Genomic DNA, 27,903 nt, shown 5'->3' on the forward strand with positions numbered 1-27,903 from the left:
ATTACAGCTCTAATTACGGCTGGACGCAAATTAAAGCATATGATCAAAAGAAGCAAACCTGCTGGAAAAGCCTTGCGTGTTAAGGTGAGGCATATTTCGGGGATTAGTACAATAACTGCTGTAGTGAAGAACAGCTGGGAACTGCCTGGATTGGCAGCCAGAGGCTCAGCTACCGAGTAAGGATGGATTTTGAGTGGTTTCCTTTTAAACTGCAGTTTTGGGGTGAGGCAGGTGCCTGGTAGAGCTCCTGAGGGGGAGAAGTTGTTGGCATTAGCTAGACGCAGGCGTGGTGTGAGCTTGGGCAGTTGCGGGCAGACTGGAGATGAGCAGACAAACACCCGGCTCAGGCTTGTGCCCGGGCACTTCAGGCCCTGCCTCCCTCCCTCTGGCGTGTCCTGGTGCTGTGGTGATCTGAACAGTCGGGCGAAGGCAGGAGCAAGGGGCCTTCGCCTTCTCCTTCTCCCAGACCTGATCCAGCTCCCTGTGCAAGCCAGGGAGAGGCTCCTGCTGCCCTCAGGGCCGGAGGGCTGAGAGCACATCCCACGGTGCTAATGTGATTTGTGTGGGGTCATGTCGTTAATGAGTAGCCCACCATGCCGCTCCTCTCCCTCCTGATGAGAGCCTGGGAGCAGCTGAGTGGGGCCCGGCTGCAGCGCCTGGAGGTGAGGTGTTCATCACCGGCTCCGGAGGAGAGGGGAGCTGCTGGAGTCAGTCAAGTGGGTGCAGCCCCCCTGCTGCCAGACCCTGGGGTGGCCGAGCTCCCCCTGTGCCATGTGGGGGCATCTCCGCATCCCGCCGGTCCCTCATGCCCTTTGTCACTGCTGCATGGGACGGGTCCCCCCAGGATCCGGGCGCGAGAGGGGCAGCGCGAGGCCTGCAGCAGGTCGTGCTGCCGCTGTCCCCGTGCGGGCGAGGCCAGTCCGCAAGCCGAGCGCAGCGCCACTACCGAGTGTTTTGGCGCTCCTGGCGCTGTCCTGGCCTGGGCGCTCTGCGGACCCCTCCCCGGTGCCCCGGCAGAGGCAGCCGGGATGGCGGGCGCCGCAGCCGTCCCTGTCCCTGGCAGCGCCGCCATAGGGTCCGTCCTGCTGGGCAGCGCCAGCGTCCACCAGCCCTGATGGGTTTCTCACGACCGCTCTTTCTTCTTTTCTTTCCTGTCCCGTCCTCCCCTTTCGTCCCTCCCTGCCCCTCCTGTCCCCCACCACCCTCCCCTGTCACTGTCACTTCTCCTGCCCTGTAGAGCTCTCCGTCAGCCTCCTGGCAGTGGTAGTTATTGTGTGTGGCCTCGCCCTGGTGGCAGTCTTTCTCTTTCTCTTTTGGAAGCTGTGCTGGGTGCCCTGGAGGCAGAAGGCCGTTCCCGCTAACCCCACCAGCGCCCCCAGCGAGCCGGACCGCGGCAAGGAGGCCATGGCCGACAAGCTGAAGGACACGGGCACCCTCGGCTTCCTGGAGGCAGCGGTGAAGATCAGCCACACGTCCCCGGACATCCCGGCAGAGGTCCAGCTCTCCATGAAGGACCACGTCTTGCGGCACGCGCGGATCCAGCGGCAGACGACGGAGCCGGCGTCCTCCACCAGGTGGGTGCTGCCTGGGGGGCGCGTCCGCCTCGGCTCGGTGCTGGGGCTGGCCGCCTGAGCGCCGGGCGGCGGTCCCGTGGCGGTCCAGCGTCACGGAGGCTGCCGGCAGGTGCCCGCGCTGGGGGAGACACGGGCTTGCTCCGCACCTGAGGGGCGCCGGGCCCGTGGGCAACGCAGCACCTCCTGGGCGCGCTGGGGCTGCCGGGAAGAGAGGGGCCTTGTCCCCTCCCGTTGGCAGGACGCCCGGCCTGGAGCGGGCAGCCGCGAGCCGGACACGGCAGTGCCCGTCCAGGGCCAGCGAGCCCGAGCTCCCAGGCGTGCTCCGCCCGGCCCCGGGCTGACGGGCACGCCAGGCAGGAGCTGGTGGTGGAGCCGCCGTCCTGGCACACGGGCGGTGGCACCGGCGGCAGGTTTCCGTCCCACGTGCGCAGCCTGGCCCTCTGGGCGGCAAGGAGCCAGGCCCTGCCCCGAGCCCTGCGCGGCCGCAGAGCTGACCCGAGAAGCAGCCGGCCTGGGCCTCTGCTGGCCTGGGCTTAGCGGCTTTGTTGCTGCCTCCTGCTACTGGGCCCAGACCCCGAAAGCGCCGCGGTCTGAGCAGGGGGCGGGCAGACATCCCTGGCTGCGGTGCCCTCGCCCTGGGATCGTGGGCGCGAGATGGGCCAGCTGCTGCATTAAGGCAATCGCAGGCCGGGCCCTTGATGGTGCAGCCGGACTCAAACCCTGTTACTGTGACTTGACCCCGTTGTGTCAAGCTGTCAATATGCTGGCGGCCACTTCTGCGGGGCGCGGCCGCGCCGGGCGGGCGCAGGGCCGGTGCCTTGTCAGATGGAATTAGGCCCCGCGGCGCTCGCGCTTGCTTCTGTGGCTCAAAGCAGGGCTAATTGGATAATGGGACTGACGGGTCGCTCCCTGCCCGGCTCCGCACGAGCTGGATTTCAGGGCCCCGATCAATGCTTCCGCGTTAGCCCACAGGCAGCGCGAGGGCCTCGGCTCCACGTTCATCCCCTTCCCCAGAGCTGGGGACCCGCTGGACGCTGAGGACGTGAGCGAGAGACCACCACCACCCCTTGCCACGTGTCTGAGCAAGGAGGTTCTCTGTCCTGCCGGCGCTGGGAGCCCTGAGGGGTGGGGGCAGGTGCTTGCATCCAGTTAACTTGCCCCAGAGGAGCGAAGGAAAACCCCACACACAGTGTCACGCTTGGTCAGGAAGCGCCCCTCGGCCCTGGCGCTAGAGGAGAGGCCCTGCTGCCTGCGGTAATGCGCCGGCATGGGGCTGCTGCCAGCACCCACGCTGGCCTCAGGGTCTGCAGGACGGCGTGCGAGATGTCCAAGTAAAGGCAAGATGCCCCTGTTGCTTGTCGGAGGGTCTGGAAGGTCGTGCCAGGCGCGTCGGCCCCTCTGCACGGAGGGGCGTGTGGGGCCACGCGGGGGCGCCGAGGCCTGGGCTCAGGTGGAGGGGCCGGCCACCAGTCCCCACGGCCACCGAGTTCCCGGGGCAGAGACCTGTCCCTCAGCTGCCCGGAGCCCCCCAGCCCGTCCCCTTCGCGCCCTGGGCCCGGGTCAGCTCGGGGAGGGAGCAGGAGAGGCGAAGCGCCCAGCTGTCTTCTGCTCCTCTGCAGGCACATCTCCTTCAAGAGGCACCTGCCGCGGCAGATGCACGTGTCCAGCGTGGACTATGGCATGGACCTGCCGCCTGCGGCCGAGCAGCCGACCAGCATCGGCCGGATCAAGCCCGAGCTCTATAAGCAGAAATCTGTGGACTCGGAGGATCCCAAGAAGGAGGCGGAGAAGACCTGCGGGAAAATAAACTTCGCGCTCAAATATGACTACGAGAACGAGACGCTGATTGTGCGGATCCTCAAGGCCTTCGACCTGCCGGCCAAGGATTTCTGCGGCAGCTCGGACCCCTACGTCAAGATCTACCTGCTGCCTGACAGGAAGCGCAAGTTCCAGACGCGGGTGCACAGGAAGACGCTGAACCCCACCTTCGACGAGTCCTTCCACTTCCCCGTGCCCTACGAGGAGCTGCCCAGCAGGAAGCTGCACCTCAGCGTCTTTGACTTTGACAGGTTCTCCCGGCATGACATGATCGGGGAGGTGATCCTGGAGAACCTGTTTGAGGCCTCCGACCTCTCCCGGGAGACCTCCGTCTGGAAGGACATTCAGTACGCGACCACCGTGAGTAGGCGCAGCCGTGGCAAGGCGGAGGGTGTTGGGCGTTGCATGTGCACGGGCAGCGCGGGGCGGGGCGGCTTCCCTGCAAGACCGTGCTGCGTGTTGAGGGGACCGGTCCCGGTGCCCCGTGTGGGTGACAGCCCCGGGTCATGCCGTGGGGGCTCCTCTACGGCAGGTCTCTAGCTGTCCCCATCCCCTGTGGCCATGGGACCCGGCTGTGGGCGACAGCTGGACTGACGCCAGAGATGTTGGACTGCTCAAAGGCATGTTTGTCTTCAGCGTTGTGTCCTCGCCTCCGTGGCTGTCGTGCTCGTGGTGGTGTCCTTGCTCCGTGGCGGGCTGGAAGCTTCAGACACGTGCCCTGGAGGGTGACGAGCGCTAACCCCAGTCGTGTCTCGTTGCTGCCCCCCTGCCTGACGGTGACGCTCGCAGCGGTGTTTCTGACACCCACTGTCGCACCCATCGCTTTGGGCAGGTGGCACGCGGCTCTTGGCCACAGCCAGCACATGTCCCACGTGCTCTGGGGAAGTGGCTTGGTCCCAGTGGGTGCAGTTCAAATCTTCCCTGCTCATCAGTTGTTCAACCTTTCAGGTGCACCGGAGGCCCCAAGCGTTCAAGTGTTCGCTGTTTTAATGTTTCCAAACCTCCAATCACTCCTCAAGAGTAGTTCCCTGCTTGAGACCTGAAGCCAGCCTTGTGCTGCAGACACAGCTGTAACGCAGCTTGTTTTTCCCACTTTAATGGCAGGGTTTGATTTTTCTGTGCCCACAGCTGGGTTCCTCGAGCTACTCCTTACACACCGTACTAAGAAGGAGCTGATGAGGTTGCTTCGGAGCCCGAGTCCTGCCCCTCTCTGCAGTGGCCTGGCTAGCCGGCTTTCAAGCTGCGTGAATGCAGTTTTCCAGCGGTTTGAAAGGCTTTTCCTGACAAAATGGTCCTGATAAGTGAGAGTTTAAACAAACCCACTTGAATGCGGAGTTAAGGAATTTGCCAAATGAGCCCCGCGTGTAACGAAGCCCTTCGTGCACGGGCTGCTGGGGCACGCGTCTATCCTCTGGGATCAGCGCCTTTGCGCTTTATCTCCCACCCTCGCTCCTACATCCTTCCTCCTGGACTGGCAGCCGAGGAGAGCAGCCGTTGCTACGGTCCTGGAGCGCGGGCTCATTATTTCTGTGTAAAGCTCCACATTAATCATTATAATGGCATCACTGTCTCGAAGGTTTGCAAACACCTCTGCGCTATTGTAGTTATTGCTAAAAGCCAGGAAATGGTGAGACCCCAGCACACACTGCTAATGCTACTGAGCCGGGCTTATTGCAGGGAAGGGCAGTCCTAACTGGCTTCATAAATATGCATCAGGTCTTAGGCAGACCTAGCCCTGGGTACTAGCACTTGGCCTTAATGAAGTTCTTAATCTTCTCATCTTCGGATGCAAACAACAAGGCCGAGCTTAATTTCTGTTATTCTTGCTGCTGCGTTTGAGACATTTCTGACACCCAGGAGAGGGGAGAGCCCGGGAGGGGCTGACGGAAAGCGCCTTTCCCGCAGCCTTGCTCGGAGCCCGGCTCCCCCCGGGCTGCGCCTCCCAGACGCGGCTCGTGGGCAGGTCCCCTGGGAGTGGCCACGTCCTGCTGCCCCCTGGGACGTGGCTCCGTGTCCCGCCCTGGCGAAGGGGGCCGGGAGGGCTCTGTGGAGTGAGAGGCCTCGGGTGCAGGCTGAGCGCTTCGGGAGCGGGGAGCCGTGGTGCAGCGCAGCTGGGCGAGATGGCTGCAGGCCTGGAGCTGACCTGCACATTGCTCGTGTCTCCGTTGATCAAGCCCAACCCTGAGCTGGGGAAGGCACCTGCTGCCCCGTGGCAGCCCTCGGGCGCGTCGGCCGCTCGGGACCTGCCTACGGGGTTAGACGGCGCTGCGGGATGTGTGGGACGCGTGTGTGGCGCGTGCCTGCCCCGGATTGAGATGGTGCTGGAGACTTGACGATACGCGCCGCAACCGTACAACATCCTGGCCCCGGGCCAAGCGGTTCCTGTCTCTTCTTCTTGCAAAGGAGGAGGAGGGCCGGGGGGCGGCCGGCATGGGCCTGGGCTGCAGGGAGGACTGTGCTCAGACCGTCACGTGTGGCAGACCTCGCAGGACAGCGCGGCAGGGTGGTCCCTGGGCTGTCCTGGGCCCTCTCCCCCTTGCTTTGCTGGGAGTGATCCCGGGCCCGGGTGTCTCCCTCACCTGCCGGAGCCTCAGGACACTCCCCTGACCCCAAAACATGGAAAGGGCCAGCAGGGTCTCGGTGCAGAGGGCTGCGGAGGCACCCAAGCAGCTGATGGTGCCGTGATCAGTCGTGCATTTGCACACCCAATACGCTGGGTACAGCTGGGTCACTGGGCAGCACTGTGCAAGGAGCAGCACATTGCACGTGAACTGGAGGGACGCTTGGTTTTGCAGCTTGCTCATCCGGGGCTGCGCTCCTCCGCGGCTCCTGCGAGGCGTTTGCAGACAGCCCTGGTCCAACACAGGCAGGCAGCTTCCCTGCCCCGGGCCCCTTCCCCTCTGCCTGGTGCAGCCCCTCCGCCCTCCCGCCGAGCAAGGTGTCAGCCCTGTGCCCCGCGCGGCTCCTCTCCGCACAGGCAGCACGAAGTGAGCGAGCGCTCGCAGGAGGCCGTGTCCAGAGCTCTGCTGTGCCTGCTCCAAGCCACCACACGCTGAATAATGCATGAAGAGGAGCAGCGCTGGCTGGCGCACGCCGTCTGAATGAGCAATCGCCGCGGTGCTGCAGAGCGTGCACGCTTCTGCTCAGGCAGGCCTGCAGGGCCACGCTCGGGTGCAGGCGTGCTCCACGTGCTGGCATCACGGACGGGTGCGTGCGCAAGACCCGCACCCCAGCCTACGGGGCAGCCCCTGGCCGGGCCACCGCAGGGGCTCCGGTGGGAGGTCCGTGGGGCTGTGGCCCATCTCCACGAGGTCTCTTTGCTCTCTGTGAAACCGCAACAGCGACACGAGGGGCCTGGACTTGGCCGCGCTCATTCTCCAATAACCCTCTCCTGGCGCGAGGCTGGCACGACCAGCGCGCCTGCCCTGGCCTGGGCTGGCAGGGTCGCTCGCCCTCCGGCAGCAGCTGGAGCAGAGGGTGCGGGGCAGGCGGGAGGGAGAAGACGAGGGCAGAATCGGTTCCCAAGACCGGCCGCTGCCGCGGAGCGGGCAGGGCTGGGCAGGCCGCGTGCTCTGGGGGACAGTTGGGTCGTGTCTCGTGAGCTGGCGAAGGGCAGGCTCCACCGATGTCCGCGGGAGGTTTGCAGGTCCTGGGGGTCCGCAGTGCAAAGGCGCGTTGTTCTGAGTGGCAACAGCAATTTAAAGTGAAGTCCACGGGCCCCTGCAACGCTGCTGGCATGACCAGACCGCAGCAGCGGGGTCGGCCGTGGCTTGGAGCGAGGCTCAGGATGTCTGGTGCAGCACGCGGCAGGAGGGAGAGCGCCCAAGCCAGGGTGGCAGGACATACCCACCTGGGCCGGGCGCGGGACGTGGGCATTGCCTGGCGCGGCACCCCCGTCAGGCTAGCGATACAGTGCGGACAAGCCCTGCTCTGGCTTATGTCTCATGTGACTGCATCGGTCAGCAGGAGAGAGGTGTGCTGTGGTGTGGTCCTGTCCGCTCCGCTCCGGACGGCCCCGAGGGAGCAATCGCCGCTCCTGGACGCGGCAGAGGAGGACTCCCGTCTGTTCGGCCGTGCGAGGGCACGACGCCACAGGGAGGATCGGGAGTCGGGGCTGCAGAGACCCCTGTACAGAACAGCTGTAGCGCTCATCACGTAGCCGCGCCGCGCCTCCACGCCTCATTAGCACAGACAAGAAGGAAGAGTGGATGATCAGACGCGTCCCTGGTGAGATTGGGAACATTAAGGTAATGAATGAGCCTTCCAAATAACCAACGTCTATTGCAAGTGTAACCAATGATTAGCGCATCTAGCGGCATTAGAGACGAGCCGTTGTATCGCGGCGCGCGAGCGAAACGCCACTCGCAGGACGGCCGGGCCGGCTCGCTGGATGCAGATGATACCGGGGAAGCGGGAGAGACGTGATGCACGCTGCCGAAAATGTCCACGCGCCTAGGCAGTGCTGCTCATCCGTGCGCGTGCTGAGATCAGCGACTGACTCACAAGGAGCTACTGTTTTCGAGGTATCTGCCTGCCTCGTTACCCTGAATAGGATTAGCTGGAATTCAGTCAAGAACCAGAAGCCAGGGAGGTTTTTACACCGCGCGGCGCTCTAATAAGGCCCCTTATTAATACTGTGTGTGGATGGGAGCTCAGCTCCCAATGGACTCGTGGGTAGGTGGTAAAGATAGGGCGGCAATAAGGCAGTAACTGCGTTTCCACCTCTCTCGCTTGTGCGTGCCGACAGGGAGGCCGTGCCAAGGCGTTTTGCTGTGCTGAAGAGAAGGGCCTTTGTGAGGCTCTTGGCCCTGTAAGGTGACGGGGAGCAGAGAGGCACTGGGACCAAGAGATGGGCACATTAAGCGCTTTTATACGCGATCATCCAGTGCCTTCGGTGACGGCGCTCCTCCAGAGTCCGACCCCTTGCTCACGCAGCCCTGTCTCCAGAGGCGTTTCACCACTTTTGTATTCTCTGTGGTTGAAAGGAGTTGGGATTTATTTGCTAGTCAAGTGAAGCCGCTGTCAAAAACCCCGGCTTGAATACACCACTCATTAGTATTCTGCACATCCACGTGGAATAAATATCTCATCTTTGCCTTTCCACAGGATGGGGAAGTCATTTGGCAGGACGCTCGTGCATCATTGAGATCTATGGCTCTAACACTCGGGAACCTGCGAGTGCCTAATGCCTGCGTCTGCCTGCCTCGCCCCCTCCTCCTCCTACCCGCTACCCTTCTCTTCAAGGAATCGTTTCCTCGCAGTGGGAAGAGTCCAGTGCCCGACTATGCGCCCTGCGACAACGAGCACACTTGTGCCTGTTCTCCCCGTATGTTTTCGGCATCTCTGCATATTTCGGACAACGGTGGTTGGGGTGGGTGATCGCTGGTGAAGCAACACCGACCTGTGCAGAAGCTGGGTTTGGATTCCCATCCAAACCGGGCACGACGGAGCCGGCTGGTAGCGGGTGTCGCTAGTCAGGGCCGAGCTGCGAGCGGTGCTAAGCGCTCCGGGCAGAGCGCCCAGCGCACGGATCCACTTGCAGGTCACCAAACCAGCCCCTTTGAGGCCTGCGGGATGTAGTAACTGCTGCACGCTCCCGGGCTCCACGCTTGGCTTCCCCTCTCGATGCAGACATCGCTCCCGCGGACAGCAAAGGGCCGGAGCCCTGGGCCCAGCTGCGCCCGCGCCGGGTGAGCCGGGGGCACGCGACTGCAGCCAGGCGGGCGCCGGCCGTGAAGAGGCTGGTTCGGCTCAGGCCGCCCGAGGCTCCGTCTGGGATCTGGGGCTGCTGGAGGCTCGCGGAGAGACAACCGGGGTCAGGAGTTGCTGGAACAAAATGTCAGGGCAGGATCCTGCCCCGGTCACGTCTAGTCCAGCCCCTGCCTGTGGCGGGGCCAGCCCTGTCCAAAGCAGCCCGGACGTCTCGCATCCTGACTCCGCGAGGCAGGAGCGATGCCCGAGGTGTGCGTGGGAGCGGAGCGGAGCGGGGGGCTGCGCCGACGCTGGCAGGGGACAAGCGGATCCTGTGGCGGGGCTCCCGGGTCTCCAGCTGCAGCGTCCCTCCCCCGCACGGGGCTGGGCTTGCCTGCGCCAGGCCTGATCCCGTCTGACGTTTGACGTGTCCCAGCTGCGCCGTGCCTGCCGGAGGCAGTGCTTGGGCTGCGCCTCTCCCCCGTCTGCCCCACGCCGCGGGCAGCGACTGCTGCAGCCGCACCGTGCCCGGCCTGCCCTCCCGCCCCGTCTGCGCAGCGCCTGGCGCGGGCCGCCCTGACCCGTGGAGGTCCCACGCACACCAGAAGCTGCACGGCCCCGGGGCAGTCCCCAGACGCACTTCAGCCGCGGCCTTGACCCTGACAGCCCAAAGGGGCCTTGGGAGACGGGGGCAGCTGAGGGGATGGGGCAGGCCCGGGGGAAGGCAGCAGCCAGCTGTGGCACGGCTGGTTTGCCTAGTGTCAGAGGAGCAGCGGGTGCCCTGAGCCCACGCCGGCTGAGCAGGAGCGGGTCGCACATCCCCGGGCGGCAGAGGAAACCAGGGGGAAAGGGCTGTAGTTGTTTGGAAAGCCTAGCACTCCCCTTCCCTCCAAATCCGGGGGAGGGGGCGGCAGGATCGCTCCAGAGCTCGCTGCAGCCCTTCGGTTCCCGCTCAGTGACTTAATGTGGAGACGCGTGGACTCATGACAGTTCGCCGCAGCTACAGTGAGTCAGTCTCCTGCACTTACCCAGGCAGCTCCTCCAGCCCTGTTTCTCCTCGGATGAGTATATTGGCTCCATTTACTGGCTGACGCAGCTTCAATTTTAGTATTTTCAAACGGTGTAATTGTGCTCTTGCGACAGTCGGCCCCAGCGCCGAAGCCGTGCCTGCCACCGCAGAGCGGATCTGATGTGACAGGCTAAGTCGTAGGTGGATCTTCTGCGGGCGCGGGGGCTGCTGAAGCAGGCTGGCAGCCCTCATTTGCAGCGGGGAGCTGTGGAGGAGAGGACTTTTGCAGCTTGGGGTGTTTGCTCGTGCCAGTGCGACCTGGAGCCCCTCTCCCTGTATGGCAAACTGCTGATTCAAAAGGAAAAGCTGAGGGTGGGCCAGGAGGCTCCCCTTGGGATTTCATTGCTGGTATAGAGGTGTAAGGAGTAACGCCCATTGCCCCTGTGAGATGGACGAGGTCTCCTCTCCATGACTGGCAGCACGTTGTTGGGTGAAGTTAGAGGTCCCTCCGCTCGGCCCGGCCCGGCCTGCTCATAAAACTGGAATCAAGGCAGCAAGCGTCCGTGGCAAGGCTCGTTCTGGGCGTGTTGTAGGGCGTCACCGCTGTGCAAAACAGCTGGGGCCTGCAGAGCAGAAGTGGCTGCATTTTGTAAGTGGTGCTGCATCCCAGCTGCCTGCCTGTGGGTTGGGAAGTGTTAACAAGTGAAGAGTAAGCTTCAAAAGCCCTTTGGGAGGCAGGAATGCTACTAAGATAATGTGCGGTGGTGCAGAAGGCGGTACCTGCTTGCTTGCTTGCTTGCTTGGTGTGTTTATTCAGCACCTCTCTGGGGACACCTGTAGCTAATCAGCCCTCGCTCCCAACAGCATTTCTAATGAGGAAGATCCCCTGAGCAGTGGGTGAGCAGTCAGAGGAAGAGGGAGAGAGCCGGCCTGGCAGAGGGTAAAGGATCCCAGACGGTCATGGACTGTGCAGGGGAAAAAGAGTCCCTGACAGCCTGGGGGTGGGATATGGAGCTCATGAGCCCCAGGACCCTGCTTCTGGGTCTGGGCCAGGGTGGCAGTGTCCTGGCCCTGTTCCCATCTGACAGCTCGTGATGGGGGCATCACAGTGCTTACAAGTGTAGCTGCTGCTGACGGCTCCTTGGGCAGCTCCAGAGGACAAGGCTCGGCGGGAGCACGCTGCAGCCGGAGCTGCTCACCCCGCGCCTTCCTGTGCCTGCCTGCCCGCCGCTGCGCGGTGCCCGGAGCTGGGGCGTTCGTTGACTGGGCTCTCCCGTGGCCAGAGGCACGTGGGTGCGTCATGTCCGAGGAGGAACCAGAGATCAGTTGTGTGAACAGCTCTGCCCGTCATCTCTGGTGCCTGCTCCCCCAAATACCCGTGAGCAGAGGCCGAGCACTCGCCCGGCCAGGGAAGGGCTGGCGCTCCGAGCACCTCCACGGGTCAGACCCTCGCACGGCTCCACGTGGTGTGTTCGCGGGGCATGGATCGGCTCTGGTCTCGCGTTCGCGTTCCCGTCTGGGAAGAACAAGAGGTTTGACTGGGCGAGATGGGATCTTGTGCCCGGGCTGTGGCAGGGCTTCCTGTCGGCTGGCTCTGCTCCCTTAAAACCCAGCCAGGCCCGGGACCGGGCTGCGTGCCTCCCCTCGAAGGGACAGCTGGTCTCGAGAGAAGCAAGTCCCCCCACGTGAAAGTACCTTGTGTCTGGCATTGCTGCTCCTTTGAGGTGTGACTCCCCCACCCCTGCAAAGGCTCCCCGGACATGGGTGACGAGGTCTGTCCTCATGGGTGAGACCTCAGTTACTGCAGCACAAGGAAGCCCTGGGGGGCTTGGGGCACCTGTCAGCCGGCCCGGCGACACCCCTGGTCCTGGAGCCTGGGGCCAGGGAGCCGGCGTCTGCCCAGACCGGCTCTTCTCATGCTGTGAAGGAGCCAAGGTGCAGGCGGGTGGAGCAGGCAGAGCCGGAGCCAGCATGAATTTCCTGAGAGTGAAAGGGGAGGGAAATAGTTGACATTGAGGGGCCTGCCACGGTCACGTCCCCATCCCCTCTAGCGTCCAGGTGTGCAGCGCTGCCAGGCAGGCACCGCGCTGGACCTGGGCTGTAGTGCAGACGCCTCGGGGACCAGATGGGCCCCGGCGATGCGTGTCTGCGCCCGTGCCATGCTCGGAGCAGGGGAGGGACGAGGCACGTGCGGTGCCCGTGCGGAGGAAGGACGTCCAGCCTGGAGGAGGGGAGGAGGAGATCTGGGAGCAAAGGGCGCGGGGCCCATTTCCTGTCCTGGGCTCTTGGCGAAGGAGGTTCCTGCGGGTTTGCTGTAAACGTGACCCCCGATGGGGCGTCCCCCCCCCAGAGGCTCCAGCGCTGGGCAGCGGGGCGGGACGTCTTCATCTGTCCCATTAGACGGCCGCAGTCGCCACCGCGGGGAGGCGCCCGCCCTTCTGCGCTCGCGTCCCCCCCCGCACCGCGCTCTGGAAGGGGGTCGGTGCTCGGGGCAGGGGGCTGGCAGTGGAGGCCGCGAGGGTATCGGGCACTGCCTGAACGTCTCATCTATCGCTTCCCTGATGGTGGCCACGTGGTGTTGGCGTCGCTCGTTCTGTGCAAGCTGCAGAGCGGGAAGGGCCACGTGCGTGGGCTGAAGCTAACATAAGGCTGGAAGTGAGGTCTGCGCCAGGGGCCGTGCCGGCCGCCTCCTGGAAATGTGGCCCCTGGGCCTTACCCCAGCACCTGGCACAGAGAAATGCAGCCCCCCCGCCCCAGCTCAGTGCTGCCCAGTGGGGGCCCCGGGGACCACAGCAGCCGTGCGCTGGGCACTCGTTCAGCTGCCCGCCCGCCAGGGCCCCCGAGCACTTCGCTTGACGAGATCTATTTTCCATAGGGCGGCATTGATTAGCATCAGTTGTCTTCTCCTCTTTTCATTCTTTCTTGGTCGAGTCCCAGCTCAGCTGCTGCATTATCTTGCTCAGGGGTTGTGGCTGCCCGACAAGCACGTAATTACTGGGTCGTCCCGTTTGCCTTTGTTAATAGTGGCACGGTGTGGGCTCTCATTTGGTGCTCTGGAGCATTTCCAGCTTTCCCAGACTTGCTGAACATCAGCATTAACAGTCCAGAGAGCTCCTTATGCAGCTCTTTGAAAACTCTTGGGCATGCATACAGTATAAGGACTTGTTGATTTTTTTTTGCTGCTGTTTGAGACCCTTCAGCTCCCGTGCAGCTGGCAAGGGTGGTATTGCTATCATGCAATGCACAGCCCCTGCCTCGGGGCACTGGCACCGACAGTCTTGCAGGCCCCCTCAGGGATCAGTGCCCTGCCTGGAGGTCCTTCTCTTCCCGGTCTACTCAGTGGATCAGGCTGGCTGTCGCCTTTTGGGGACTTCCCCATATTTAGCTCAGATAGCTGGGGACAGTATCTGGCCCATTGTTTCTCCCGCTGGACTTGCTCAGACCCCAGCTCTGCTCTTGGTGAGGTCCTGGGTGTGACACGGGGCGGATCCCGGGTCGTGCATCTGCAGTGTGGTGCAGCTGAAAGGCAAGGGACTTGTGATGGCATGTGGGGCGCGAGTCCTGCAGTGACCGCTCTGACATGTGCCCTCGAAACGTGGCCCTTGCGAGCTCAGGGCTCTTCTGACCTTCTCGCTGAGGCCCCCCACGCCTCCGTCGTCAGCCACCCTGTGCCCGTGCAGGCCGGAGGGGCTTTGGGAAGGGGCGAGGGGTGCGTGTCCACGTTGTGCAGGGCAGGGACGTGCAGATGGGGCTTCCGCGGGGAAGGCGGAGAATCTCGGTGCCTGCAGGGAGACCAGAAGGCTCCTGCTCTGGGCTGGGCTTCCCTTCTCCAGGAAGACTGTCAGAAACGACAGATCCTCCAGCCGCCCTCCCATGCTGGCAGGTGTCAGCGAGCCGGTTAGCACTCAGCGATGTGATGGGGTAACAGATGCTTTTCCAGGGAAGTGACACATGAAGGCCAGCCCGTGGCACACCGCATTCCCAGGCCACAGCAAACCAGGCTTTCGCAGCCTGGAATTCAATCTGACACATGCAGTTTGTCTCCGGTAGACGACAGTGCCAGCCTTGTCAGCAATGCGAAAGGTCTGTGCACGTAAGCCCATCTCCCTGCATCTCACTTGCCCAGGACTGAGCCCTGCGACCTTTCCCTTGCGCTGTGCTTCTAGCAAGCGGGACGGATGCGGTGGAGGGACCGGCTGCCGCTGAGGTTTGCTGCCCGGTGACCGTGTGCAGTGGAGATCTTCCCAGCAGCTCCTTGCACGTGACGGCGGCAGAGAGCTCGCGGGCTCCTGGGAGCCACGCGCAGCAACCCCTCTCCTTGCAGTCGAGATCTGGACGACGCGGGGCAGCTGGGTGCGTAGAAGTTGCCCCGGAAGGGAGGAGCCGGCTGGCGTAATGCTTCCAGAGGCGCAGCTTTCTCGGGACGAGGCCTCCGCCAGCGCGAAGGCGTGGGCTCCGCAGCGAGGGGCCACGGGGTTCGAATAACACTTCGACTCTTGAGGGCCTCAAGACGACCCCGATCTTTGATTTTGTTGAGTAACAAGTCTGCCCAAGTGAAGGAGCAATCCAATCGAAGACCCCCCACCCAGGTTACGATTTTCACATCTTACAGTAGGGGGTCTCATCTGTTACGGGGGGGCTGACCCCCCCATAATGCGACCCCGAGGGCCGCCCGCGGGCCCGGGCCAGGTGGGTTTCGGCACTGGGGAGGAGCGTGGGGCGGGGCAGGTCCAAGTCCCCAGTTGCTCTGCCTCTGCAGAGGGGAAAGGATGCGCGGTGTCCACGGGGCGGGGCCGGGCCTGCCACTGCGCTGCCGGCGGGAGATGGGCGTCCCGTGCATCGTGAAGACGCCGCACCCCTCTTAGCAAGTCCCCGAGCTGCGAAGCCGACCCAGGAGCCCAGGGTGCAAGCCCCACCAGGGAGCAAGGGCCGCAACAGAGTTCAGCTTGGTCACAACTGATCTCCCATCCCACCCGGGCTTCTCAGTCTAAACGGGAGCCTCAGGACAGGGGCGTCCGTGTGAGGAAGGACAGACACCCTGCCGGGGTCTGGGAGCTGCGCTGGCAGGGCTGCCTGTGCTAGTGGTGGGGTCAGTGGCCAGGGGACTTTGTTAGTGCTCGGTTGCGGCCACAGAAAGGCAGCGCGGTGTCTACCCCTGTGCCATGGCTTGCCCCAGGGCAGCAGCTTGCGAGCCCTCACCCTGTTCCTGCGAGGCGGGTCAGTGTTGCCCTCTCCAGCACGTTGATGGGGAAACAGAGTCGCAGCAAATCCGATGGCCCGTGGGTAAGCATAGCACCCAGAGGCCCGAGTGTCTCGTCCCTTCCTGTACCCGTCATGTTAAACTGCCTGGATTTAAAACAGCACGGCTCCGAATCCCAGCCGGAGCTGCCGCGCGCGGCCGGTTGGTGACTGACGGACGCGTTTGTGTTTCAGACCACACTGCGCAGCCCTCTGCCCCTTGCTCCCTGCCTCTGGTCTCAGGGACACGTGTCCCTGGCTCTCATCTCTGCCCGCGCAGTTCTTCTCTCGGGAGATGACAACAAAGGCTCGTATCAGTGGTGCTGGAAATAGGCAAGTTCGTGCTCCTGGCAAACAGTGCCCAGGGGCTGTGCTTGCAGCCAGCTGCCTCGCTGTGTGCCCGTAGCTCCTGCGCAGAGCTGGCCCCCGGCAGCAAACCTGGCGCTGCTAATGACTGGCGCACGCTGGCAGCAGAGCGCACAGGGCCGCGGCCAACAGCGCTCCCGGGTCTGTTATCGCTCCGGCTCTACTGACTCATGAAAGCAGCTACCCCAGCAATAACACGAGTCATTTAACAGCCCCAGTTTCACACGCTGCTGCAAACAGAGCAGGGCCTGGTGCAACCAGGAATATTTCTAATTCTTTTTTGCAGCCCAGGTAACGTGATCGCTGCCTTTCAGTTGTTCTGTTCCCAAAATGCTGCTTGTATGATGATCCTGGCAGTGGGGCTGGATCCGGCACCTTCAGCACTGCCGCAAAGACCATTTCAGTGACAGGCGTGACTCCAATGGCTAGTTGCAGTAGTAGGCTCTTGTCCCTTAGCAGGGCAGCTGCGGGAGGGGGATATGTCACAGCCCTGCCAGTCTCTTGTAGCAGTTTCCAAGAGAGCTGAGCTCGTTTTTCAACTCTGCCGGCGAGTCCGTGCTTCTCTTGAAAGGAGCCGAGACAGTGAGCTGCTTTCTGATATTATCCCAAAGCCAGCTGCCCCCATCACCGTTATTAAGAAGCAAAAGCCTTTTAAAAGCTAATTACAATCTGGAAGCTCCAGACACACAGTTCTTAAAAAGTCAAGTCTAAAGCATTAGGCTGCAGCTCAAGACGTAGTCGTCTTCATTACCAATGCATGGATATTTCTGTAAACAGCTCTCCATCACAAATAAGCAGATCGGAGCAGGCGAGCTGTCCTTAGCTGCCAGGGCGACGGCTCGCCAAGCGCACAAACCCTCCCCGATGGGGGGGCAGCCCGGGGAAGATGTGGTGCCCGCTGCAGAGCTGATGTTGGGAGGCGCTGAGGGACGGGCCAGGGCGGTGGCGTTGCCTCGCGAGGTGCTCCGCGGCTGGACACGGCTGGACAGGGCGGTGTGGGGAAGCATGAAATGCTTTGAGACGTGGCCCATCGGGATGTGATTGCTCAGTTTGCTCTTTATTAGTCCTCTCCATTGCGTGGCTGGAGCTGTGTAACCTACCCCAACAAAGCCTGGGCTCCCGCACGCTGCGTGCCTGGGGTTCGGTTGCAAATAGCCTGTCACCCTGTTCACTTGCAGCGTCGTGAGTCCCTCCACCGCCTGCGAGAGTCCCTTCTGGCCTTGCGGGGAGGAGGGCGCAAAGGGCACCGAGCGAAAGCAGCTCTGGCAGGCTCGTGCTGGGGCGATGGCGCCGGGCCGGCAGTGCTGCTGAGCGTGGGCATCTGCAAAGACGGCACTTCCTACTAGCCGCGCCGAGCTTCTGGGCTCTGGCGTTGGGTGGAGAACGAGGGACAGTAGTGTCACCATGCAGCTTGATTAGAAGGAACAGACTGCCCGCCGGGAAGGCCCCCCCAAGGCCGTATAACGGGCAGAGTCTTTAATCCGCTCACCTCACGCGCTTGTCAGGAGGAAGTGCGATGCCCTGGTCGCGGTGTGCGGCCGATAACCCGGCTGAGCGCAGCGCTCGGAGCAGATCGGCTCTGAGAGCGCAGTCCTTTATGTGAGGTGACAAGCGCAGCCTGCTCGCGGTGCGGCCCAGCTGCGCTGCAGCCGACACGCTCGTCGCTGGCAGCAAGTTTGCAAACAACACCACAGAGAGCAATTGAATTCGCCAGCGAGCGCCCTGAGCACCGGGTATCTAACCAACCCAGCCCTGCTCCGTTCACAAGCCGAGTGTCCGCGGCACCGGCGAGAGGCAGAACCGGAGCGGCGCTGCGCTGCAGCCTGGCTGCGGTGCTCGGCGCTCCCCAGGCGCCCCGTTCAAAGCTGTCGCGGGCGGCTGACGGCAAGGCCCCGCGCCGCACTCCCCCACCGGGGTCTCTCCCCACCGTCCTCTCTCGTCGGCTGAGGATGAGGCCGGGGAAGCTGCAGGCTCTCACCACGTGCATGGACAAGAGCCCGGCTTCGGTGGGACCTGTCGGCACAGAGGAGCAGCAGTCGGTGCCGGTCCCGGGGGCTAGGTCGGGGGTGCTGGGCGGTGCGCAGGTGTGCAGGACGCCTGTTTGTTGGCAGGTGAGGTGTAGGTGGCGGTTTGGCCAGCTCTCGCATACTCCTGATGCTCTGTCCTCTCTGTTTTGTTCAAGGAAAGCGTGGACCTGGGCGAGATCATGTTTTCCCTGTGTTACCTGCCGACTGCAGGCCGCCTCACTTTAACGGTCATCAAGTGCAGGAATCTTAAAGCTATGGACATTACTGGCTACTCAGGTAGGTTGTGCCTTCTCTCGGGGTGAGCTGCCTCCCCACGCCTGCTCTGCAGCTCGCCGCCCAGGCTGGCTCGCTGGCGCACGACATGTCTGTCGTGGGGGCACGGAGCAGAGCTATGTCAGCACTGAAGCGGCTTGGCAAAGGCACACGTTTGTGTAAGCACATCAAAGGCACGGGCACAACTGTATGAATAACATGAACTCTCTGCTAGCCATTCCCAGCCACAGCCCTGCCCCTTGCCCTAAAGCTGAGCCGGGGCCCTGGAGTGCCCACGAGAGCGGCAATTCCCCTTGCTGCCACCACGGCCCCGGGAGCAGGGGTGCTAAGGGGGCGCGTGCTTGCAGCGCCAAGGAGCCTGGGAGGGGACCGGCACAACTAGACGAATGTGAAAAGCAGTCGGTGGCCTGGAAGCCTCTGGGTCTTGTGGCGGCCCGTGTAACGCTCAGCAGCAGTTCACGACACGATCCCTGGGCAGACAACGTTCCTGCTCCGTTAGACCTCAATGCAGTTTGAAATGTCTGAGAGCTGAGGTTGCACAGGGAGGGCAGCTCCGTCGCTCTGCAATAATCTGCTCAGCGCAGCCTCCGAAGGCGCTGACATTTCCCCAGCCACCCGCAGCGCTCCCTGCGCTGGAGCTGGAGTCAGGCCCTGGACAGCCGGGCGGGGAGCCTGTCCCTGTGCCGCCCCTTGCCACTGGCACCAAGAACAAGTGCTTTTAAACCCCCGAAGGGACCCTGTGCGACTCACGACAGGTCGTGGGCATTGCACTCAGGCAGTAAGGCTGTGTCTGCAAGTAATGGCAGCTTTGCTGGGGCTCAGAAGGCCAAGAGCAATCGGGCATTATCGGTGAAGCATTTTGCTGTGTCTAAACAGGCTGTGTGGGGTGTGCCTCCTCTCGTGTACTCCCTGTACCCCTTGGCTCCACAAAGGCAGAGAAAGATGCCTGCAAATGGAGTTCTGCTCCGTGCTGTGATTGCCAAGGTTGCTGTGTTATATTTCAGTCTGTTCATCAAATATTGAAAAAGGTGCAGATTTGCTTCAGAAAATGTGCAGGGTTGCTGTACGCTAGATGCTTCTGTGCGTTCAAATGAGAGCCAGACTTCTCCCGGTGTCCATTAGCTGTTGATGGGATTGAGCCTCCCCACGTGCCGGAGCCCGCGGCCTCACCTGGGAGAGCTGACTGATGCCGCTGACTTTCCTTCAGAGGTGGCCACGGGCCTGATTCCCCACCACCGTATGTTCTGCCAGCGCCAGGGACTCAATGTGGAGCAATTTTATAAGCTCCTGTATATCCGTTTCCTTAGCAGAACTGGAGGGCACCCCTGGGAGGCATTAACTCATGGTACAGCCTTGAACACAGCTTCTCCTTCCCCTTCCATCTGGATGCTGCAGTGGTGCCAGCAGCCCTGGGGAGACCAGTGCCCTGCCGCGCTAGGAACTGTACAAATGCCAGAGAGGAAACAGCCCCAAAGGCCCAGGGTCGGGGCTGAGTTGCAAGCAGAGGGATGGGGGTGAAATGTGCTCCACGTACGACTTCTTTGGCAGCAAGTTCTCTCTGCTTTGGCAATGCAGAGGGAGGCGTGCGACACCTGCCTGTAGAGACGGGAACCCTTTGTCCAGGCAGCGTGAGCAGGATCCCTAATGGGGACAGGGTCGGGAGCAGCCGGAGCGTCTCTGCGGGGTATGGCAGCTCTCCTGGAGCGACGGAGCTTTCTCGGCATGGCAGAGCAGATCGGCTGTTGGCGGGATATACGTGACACGGCAGTGCAAGTCCCGTGTCCCCTGTAACTGCCGTTTCCCCACAGGGCACCAGCCTACTGCTTCTGCAGTTAATGGAGCAGCTCCTTCGGTTCCAGCTCCTTGAGCTCCTGCAGTGGGAGCCTTTGCTTTTCCCAGGCTCAGCTCCCAAGGGCTGGACTGTCCCTTCCCCTTGGGCCTCTCCTCTGCCTGGGCAGGGGTGTGAGAGCATCGCTGCAGCAGCCGGTGAGGTGCCAGTGGGGGCCCTAACCTTAACCCCCCACCGCTGAAACATCTGGGTTGAAATGAAGTCCACATTACAGCCAAAAAGCTAGCTGCATGTTTCACAGTTTCATAGTTTCTAGGGTCAGAAGGGACCTGAGTAGATCATTGAGTCCGACCCCTGCCATGGCCAGAAAGAGTACCGGGGTCAAACGACCCCGGCAAGGTGTACATCCAAACAGAGCGTACGTGTCTTGTCTTCCCCTGCGGCTAACCCATGTCGCGAAGCCCTCAGCAGGTACTTCTGGGCCAGAACCGGGAGGTTTGCAGGGCAGGAGAAAGGGGACCATGGCTGAGCGCACTCGCCGCAGACAAAGGTCTCCTACCCCCCATCTCAAGGTGACGTTATTCCTTAGGCCCCACATAGCCCCACACTGTCCCTTGAACACCAAGAGTTTGCCCCTTCTCCTCTCCAGATCCATACGTCAAGGTGTCCCTGCTCTGCGATGGGCGAAGGCTGAAAAAGAAGAAAACCACCATCAAGAAGAACACGCTGAACCCCACCTACAACGAGGCAATAATCTTTGATATCCCCCCGGAGAACATGGATCAAGTCAGCCTGCTGATCTCCGTCATGGATTACGATCGGTATGCGAGGGCGTCTGGGCGGGGGGAGCGGAGAGCCTGTTTGGCACTGGTTTCCCTGCTCAGCTGCTAAGCTCCTGGGCCTGGCTGCCAGGGTCACACAGCTGGATTGTGTCGACGTGAGCCCATAACGATGCATTGCAAAGTGTTGTGTACATTTAATGCTGCGGGTAATTATTCTGCTGGAAGCATGAGTACAATAGGCCTGATCCTTAGCTGTCAGGCATTTTCTCCTTGAGGGACTGACTTCATCACTGGGGAGGGTTGCTGGAGTGCACGCCAGGCCATCCATCATCCCTGTCAGCAGGCGAACCGCTTCCCTTCCCGCGTGCGGCAGGTGGAGCACGACGGACCCGGTCGTCACCGAGTCCTCCTGGTGCAGCGTCTCACTGCACCCTCCGGGGCCCCAGCACCTTCCTCAGGCTCTGGGAAGGATTTGCGTCCAGGCTGCAGATTAGACCTCATACAGGATCCCCAGAGGCTCGAGTTTTGCTAACGTTATTGTCAGTATTGGTCTGGGGTTTTGTGGGGGGGGTACTTTGGGGGGCTTGCCAGGCCCCGTTGTGCTGGCAGCTGCACAAACACGCAGGAAGCGACAGTAAGAGCATTGCCTTGACGCCTAGCTGGAAGCTGACTTACAGGCGGGCCTCCTGGGGCCTGAGAGCCCAGCTCAGAGACAAGATAATGTTCCTCTTTCCCTGTTTCTAGCGTGGGCCATAACGAGATCATTGGAGTCTGCCGCGTGGGGATCAATGCCGAGGGCCTGGGCAGAGACCACTGGAACGAGATGCTGGCTTACCCGCGGAAGCCGATCGCTCACTGGCACCCATTGGTGGAGGTGAAGAAATCCTTCAAAGAGGTGTGTGAAGCCGGTTTTCTCCCTGCGAATGCGAGCACCGTGCGTGACTGAGCTGGCCCGCGGCTCTCTAAAAGCCTCTCCGCGCTGCAGAAAACTCTAGCAGGGCCTGAGGGAGCTTTTCACCCGAGGTGAACCCTAGAGAACAAGCGTCTCGGCTCTGGCTTGAAATAGCTCCTCGGGCCGGGGAGCAGGGACGCACAGATCAGATTGCTATCGCAGGTTTCTTCTTTTTACCCCAAGTGTGAGGGCAGTTGGGAGGGGGAACGCTATTGCGCTCCCAAAATAAATTGCCCAGGGACACCATGTGCTTCAAGGATTCATTTCTTTTCCCCTGAAAAACTTTTCTGTTGACTCATCTTTGAGCCTTTGAAAAGGAATAAATAGAATGAGCGAAGCTGCTCTGAGGACCTGGGGAGGTGAAGATTGTCCGAGGGGAGCCGGCCACGGGGAACAGGCTGGAAAGAGCCAGGCACCTTCGCGGCCAAGTGCCGCTCTCCTTCCCCTGGCTCCATTTCCTCACCTTTCCTTGCGCTCCGCTTTGCTCCTTGTCTAATGGAAGCTCCTGGGGGCAGAGACGTGCTCTTCTCACTCTCTTCCCATGCACGTCGGCAGTGCTTCAGAGGCTTGCGTGGGGATGGCAGCAGTATCTCTCACGCTGGCCTGGGCCGTTCTCCATCCAACACGGTCGAAGGAGCAGGGCATTTGCCTCTGCCGTGTCACGTACTCCACCTGCTAGAGGCTGGGGCTGGACCCCACGGGCCACAGCAGCGCTCACAGATCCTCTGTTCCTTGGAAACCGGGTCGGCTCTATGCCAGCTGCCTCCCTGAGCTTATGCGGTGTCTGCCGGTCATTCGCGGGGTCCAAAATGCACTTGGTCCAGCGCTGGGCCTGCCTCAACTGCGCAGGGGCTTCTTCTGCACGAGGCGGCAGCTCCGAGTCCGGAGCAGCTGGCCTGTGTCTCAGCTGTTTCTGCCAGAGCTTCCCCGAGTGCTGTCTGTTTTAGCAGGCGCCTGCTGCAGGAAGGGAACACAACTGACGAATCCCCTTGTCCGGAGCAACAGGAATTCGCCACCACTCATCGGAGCCTTTCACGACCATCCGGGCTGCAGCATCTGTCCTGCCCCGATACAGTCGCTGCGCGTACAGGGGCTGGGTTTGACACTCGTCTCCGGAAGAGCCCAGCGCGGATCCTCCCAGCTTCTGCAAACCAGTCTGAGACCTGCCGGGTAGCTGATGTCTTCTAGGCCTGCCCTGATCTCACTTTACCCCCGTGGAAATCGGAAGTGGCTTCCCTGAAGTCAGCAATGTAAATCACGTGTAAATCAGACCAGGATCAGGCCCTCTGGCCTCACTGATCTGGAGACCGTGCCCAGTCACGGTGCCTCTGGGTGCTGAGCCGTACCCCTGGATGCACCGCTCAGCCCAAACCAGTCACGTGCCTCTCGGCCTCTTGGACCCAGGCCCGCGCTGTCAGGCCACAGTGTCGCTGCAGCGGGGCTTGGGGCTGCTCCAGCTCCGGGGACGTGCGACATGCAGTGACCGGGAGGTCAGAGACGGCCCCGCAGCGGCTGAGTGCAGCTGTCACGTTCGACTGAAAGGAAGAGCCGCTTCCCGCCCTGCCTCAGGCTGGCTCTGTCCCCGGCTGGTGCACTGAGACCCTGGCTCCCCGGGGAAATCAGATGGATCGTTTCAGCTTGTACAAAACAGGACCCCAGCTGAAAAGCCCTGCGCCCGCGCTTCCGCCTCGCAGCCGCAGCCTGGCGCGTGCAGCCGGCCGACAGCAGCCCTGGCCCTCTCCTTGTCCCTGCTCCACAGTCCTGGAGCGCACGGACACGTCTCGGCAGCAAACAGAAAGCAGCCCAGCGTCCCAGGCAGCCGTGACCGGGGAAGTGCTATTTGTCTGCTGTACCCAACTACATCTCCCTCTCTGCATCTCGTATGTATAGCCGTGTGTCGCGTACGGGGCAGCCGAGGTCAGGGAGGCTCTGGGACATGCCCCAGCACCCACAGGCAGCTTGGAGTGACGCTGGCACCCCCGCAGAGAGGGTCCTTGGGCTGTCACCGCGTAACGGGGAGGCGAAGCCCTAGAGCTCCTCTGCCTTCAGGTGATGAGTTGCAACGCTGGCGGCTCCAGCCTTGTGCCTCCCCCTCCCCCTGCACGTCTGGGGAAGCCTCCGCTGCTGTCTTCAGGCACCTCCGTCATTAATAGGCAGCTGCGTGGGTAGCCAGCTACAGGTCTTGTCCTGTAATTGGCAGGTAACCTGTTCCCAGAGCCTTCTGGCACAGGAGGTGATCAACCGAGCCATCATAACCATGCAGTCGCAAGGCAGCCGTGAGTCGGAGCGCTGCCTGGCCCCCGGAGCGGTGACGGGCGCGCGGGAGAGCCAGCACGGTGCATGGAGCACGGCCTGCCGCCTGCCACTGGCCTTGGCAGGGCTGTGACAGCACCGGGCATGGGGTCCTGGCATGGGCAGGCCAGCGGCCACTGCCCCGGGCTGCCAGGGAGCTTGTGCTGCCTCGAGTACCCACAACAGTCAGCCCGACCCAGGAGACTCCTCTTCTGCCCGTTGCCGCTAGGAAGAGTCAGGGAACAGCCCTTCGGCCGGTCAGTCGATGCCTTTCACAGCGCACAGCTGGATCTGGCACGGAAACTGGGGCAAAAGCTCTGAAAGAAGAACGAGCTGCAAACCGGAGAGCTTGGAGCACCTGCCTGCGAGAGGCAGCCGGGCTTTCGGGCCCCTGGCTTCCTTATGGTCTTCCCCACACAACAAGCTTGCGGCCCTCTCATCTCCCAGTCAAGACCCCGGCTGGGCAAAGAGAAGAGGTTGCTTTTTTTCCAACCCCTCCAATTCCTCTGCTGCTAATCCAGACTCAAACAGGCCCTGGCTTCAGTCCTTTGGACAGTCTGTCTAGATGCACGTGTCACTCTTTGGACTTGGAATAAAATGACAGACCTGGAACGAAGGACCTGAGAGAGATGTTTCGGTGAGGAAGAGCTCCCCACTGGCAGCAACGCCTTGGCCGTCCCTTCGGCAGCGCCGGGTGCAGATGTCTGCTCCCAGGCAGCGCCCATGACACAGCCGTGCAACTCCGCATGGGCAGGGCTGCCTCTCAGCTCTTGTTCTGGGAGCGTTCCCCAAGAGAAGCCAGGTCCCCCAGCCTTTCCCACCCCCGTCTGATGTCCCAGCAGCGAGCAGAGCACTGAGCCAGGCCGGAGGTTGCACGAGCCAGGACTCGGCTTTCCCTGCGTCTTGGTCGCTGCCCTTATGATCCTCTTCTCATCATGGCTGAAGACAGTGGTCGCTTCCTGACGGGCTCCAGCAACTGCATTGAACCCTTCTCCTGCGTCACCAGCGAGCGGCACCCAGATATGTCTCTGCCACAAAAACGGCTCCAGCCCTGGTGCACAGTCGCTGCTGCGTGCTCCCAGCACCGATCTCTCGGCTCTGCTGTCTCCACGCGACAGTCAGCCAAGAGATGCATGTGGCATGTCTGCAAGGCAAGAGACAAAAATTACGGAGTATCCATGTAAGCAGTCAAGGGAACTGTGGAAAACGGACCTTCTGCTCTTGCACGTGAAAGGAGAAAGCTGCACCTGGCAGCATCGCTGCCCTGGCGAGAGGTCTCCGAGGCCACGGAGATCCTCTAGTGTTTGCCACGAGGGCATTCGCTGGGTGAAACGGGGAAGACCCCAAAGCACTACTTCCCTGGGACAGGCTCAGCCCTGCAATGGAAATAGCCCTCCCCCCTTAACGATATGAAAATCAGGCTCCTGGGGCTTTGGGCTGCATCTGACATCTGGGAACTGCTGCTCTCCAGGCTGGTGACTGCAGAAGGAGCGACTTTGCTGTAATTAGTGACAGGAACACGTCTTCAGGTTTCCCCAGACACAAGGGTCACACGCTGGTCTCTCGGCAGCTTTCATCACCGTTAAGAAGGAATCGTGCGATGATTAGTGCTGAATGCAGTGAGCGCATCGTGAACACCGCCGTGCGTACGTTTGTGCAGTGATTCAGGCCCTCTCAGCCCTACCGCTCAAAGCTCACCTGTGCCGTGTTTCTTGGGAGCCTTTGTTTGTAGAAGCACGCCGGCCATGGAGATTGGTATTTCTAACCTCAGAGCCTTGTTCTGAGAGGCTCTCCCGATCCCCAAATGCAAGACCAGCTGCTACCCATGATGAACCTAGCGCCTGCTAAATCCAGAGTTGCAGAGGGGGTTGCTTGGGGTGTTTGTTTTGCCTGGGGGAAAAGAGTAAACTACAGCCCTGGCTCGGCCCAGGCCCTGACCAAAATTTGCACAGGCAAGCAATGCAGGCCAAGCTGTGGCCGCCAGCATAGAGCTGGCCTTCAAGTACCCTGCGTGTGCTGTGTGCTCGGCCAGCGCAGGCTGAGCCGGCACGGGCGCCGGCCAGAGGCATCCCCTGCGAGCCGTATACCACTCGCAGCACGGCACGGTCCAGTCGGGCACTGGCTCGTGAGGATGCTGGGAACTAGCTTGATGCGTGATCGTCAGTCAGGTGCGGGACCAAGTTCACCGAACACCCTGGCAGCAACCGCGGCCTTTCCCTGGCTGCTCCCGGGAGCCAGCCGGAGAGCTTCCCTGCTCACACGCTGCCAGGATGCTGAGGGGTTTCCCCGGGCCCTTTCCATAGCACTGGGGAAGCAGGGGAAGGAGCAGTGCACGGCGCTGCGTGTGGGGGACGTATGCAGGGTGTCGGAAGGAGATGGGGAGACGTGCGAGAGCTTGGGAGCTCGAGTCACGCTGGCTTCACGCTGTAATCCCTGCCCTGAGACAACCAGGTTGTAATGCCTGGTCCTGCGTCCCCGGCAATGAGCGCTTGCTACGTGCTGCACCTTCCCCTCTCAGAAGCCTGAGTAATGGCTCTAGCACAGGGAGCTGCGGAGCTGCATTACCTCATTGTTACTGGAAGGACTTAATGAAGTGTCTGCGCTAAAATGGGAAACGGCAGGAGGACTTGCTCAGGGCAAACCTGCGCGTGGTCAAGATCTTCCCAGTGGCCACAGTCCTGGCAACTGGGGCCTGGGTTATGAGGCCGCCAGGCCTGTGCTAACGGCTGAGCGATGGGGGCGCCTGAAAGTCCGCTGCAAGTTAGCCTGTCGCTCACAGGCAGCGAGGAGCCACAGGCAGGATGGGGACGTAGCACGATTACACACTAACTACCCCCTTCCGCTTCCCGTAGCATAACGTGTGGCTTTTCTCTCCCCTCAGTGGCAAGGGCGGGCGGCGAGCTTCGACAGCCAAGGCTCCTGTCCATCTCCAAAGCCACCTCCCACGCCGTGACGTGCAGACGCCCTCGAGCAAACAGGACCGAGCCAAGTTGTTTTTGCACCGTCCTGCAGTCGAAATACCTTGTTGCTGAGCGGCCGTGGCAGCAGCGAGATGCTCTGAGTCTAGTTGTTCCCGAATAAGTAGAGGCAGAAAAACCGTGTTGTGGTCAACTTTGTCTTTGTCCCTCCTGTCTCCCGCGGCGATGCGCTCTGTGGCGTTCACCCCACGGATCTGCTACCAGAGAACGAAGGTGGGATGAGACACGGGCGGGGGCTCCTGTGGCGGGTCAGCACCCCGGAGCATGCGTGGAGGCAGGACGAGGAGCAGACACGTGCCACCCTCCGCAACATCCCAGCCCAGGAGAGGGGAAGCGGGGCAGGCTGCGGCTGCAGCTTCTGACCCCAGTGGACCCACAGAAACGAAAGCCTCGGTGAGACAGCATGTGACGTGTGAGCAGCTCTTGCCCGTTGTGACCAGTCCGAGTCCAGCCGTGTGTCTGCAGATCCCTTGTGCGTGTGGAGGTGTTCTGAGCTGCGAGGAGGTTGTGCAGCGCGTGTCCCAAACGTCCCGTCGTTGTTTCCGTGAGGTCTCAGCATCTCTTTAATGACAAGAAAATGTTTCCGGGGAAAGGCTGAGTCCTGAATGCTGAAGCTTTGCTAATCCCACCAGCCCCGGGTCCAGCCAGGATGCGACTGCAGCTCTGTACACAACGTTCTTGAAAGCAGCAGTCGGCTGCTCCTCTCGGGCAGGTCTCGGGCTCTCTGGCCCTGGCCCCCTGTTCTCCGAGTTGCCAAGCCGTTCGTGTCGTTCGTTTTGCTGTTATGAAACAATTTTGCTTTAGACCCCGTAAAGGCAGCCGCCCCTCCCCAGCCCCTCTGCACAAGCATGTTCAGCCAGGTCAGGAAGCAACTGAGCCCAGCAACCAAAATCTTCAGGTCCACCTCCGGCTCAGCTTTCCATGCATCGGCCTCCGCTGGACGCCGCAGCTAACTGACCCGGACGCTCCAGATCTGTATATATCTTTGTCAGCGAGACGGAGCCTTTGCTCGGTGAAGAACAAACCTGTAACTCCTCACCACACCTTGTGTCTTAATTCTCTATATGTGCCACTGCTACACGCACGGAAACTCAATAAACTTATTTTATTTGTA

At 61.7% G+C, this 27,903-nt stretch overlaps 1 protein-coding gene across 1 annotated transcript; it reads left to right on the top strand.

The window, feature by feature from the left end:
* The first annotated feature begins 182 nt into the window (after positions 1–182).
* On the top strand, positions 183–27,903 carry SYT6 (synaptotagmin 6). Its single transcript, XM_019546500.1, is given in 14 exon segments — positions 183–222; positions 588–665; positions 668–797; positions 799–894; positions 896–962; positions 964–1,002; positions 1,005–1,037; positions 1,040–1,171; positions 1,174–1,574; positions 3,194–3,752; positions 17,879–17,999; positions 20,435–20,606; positions 21,312–21,462; positions 26,693–27,903. Coding segments are annotated over 14 exon segments (2,091 nt in total). The 3' UTR covers positions 26,765–27,903.

Source organism: Crocodylus porosus, unplaced genomic scaffold, assembly GCF_001723895.1.
Source record: "Crocodylus porosus isolate Cpor-Errol unplaced genomic scaffold, CroPor_comp1, whole genome shotgun sequence".
Taxonomy (NCBI): Eukaryota; Metazoa; Chordata; order Crocodylia; family Crocodylidae; genus Crocodylus; species Crocodylus porosus.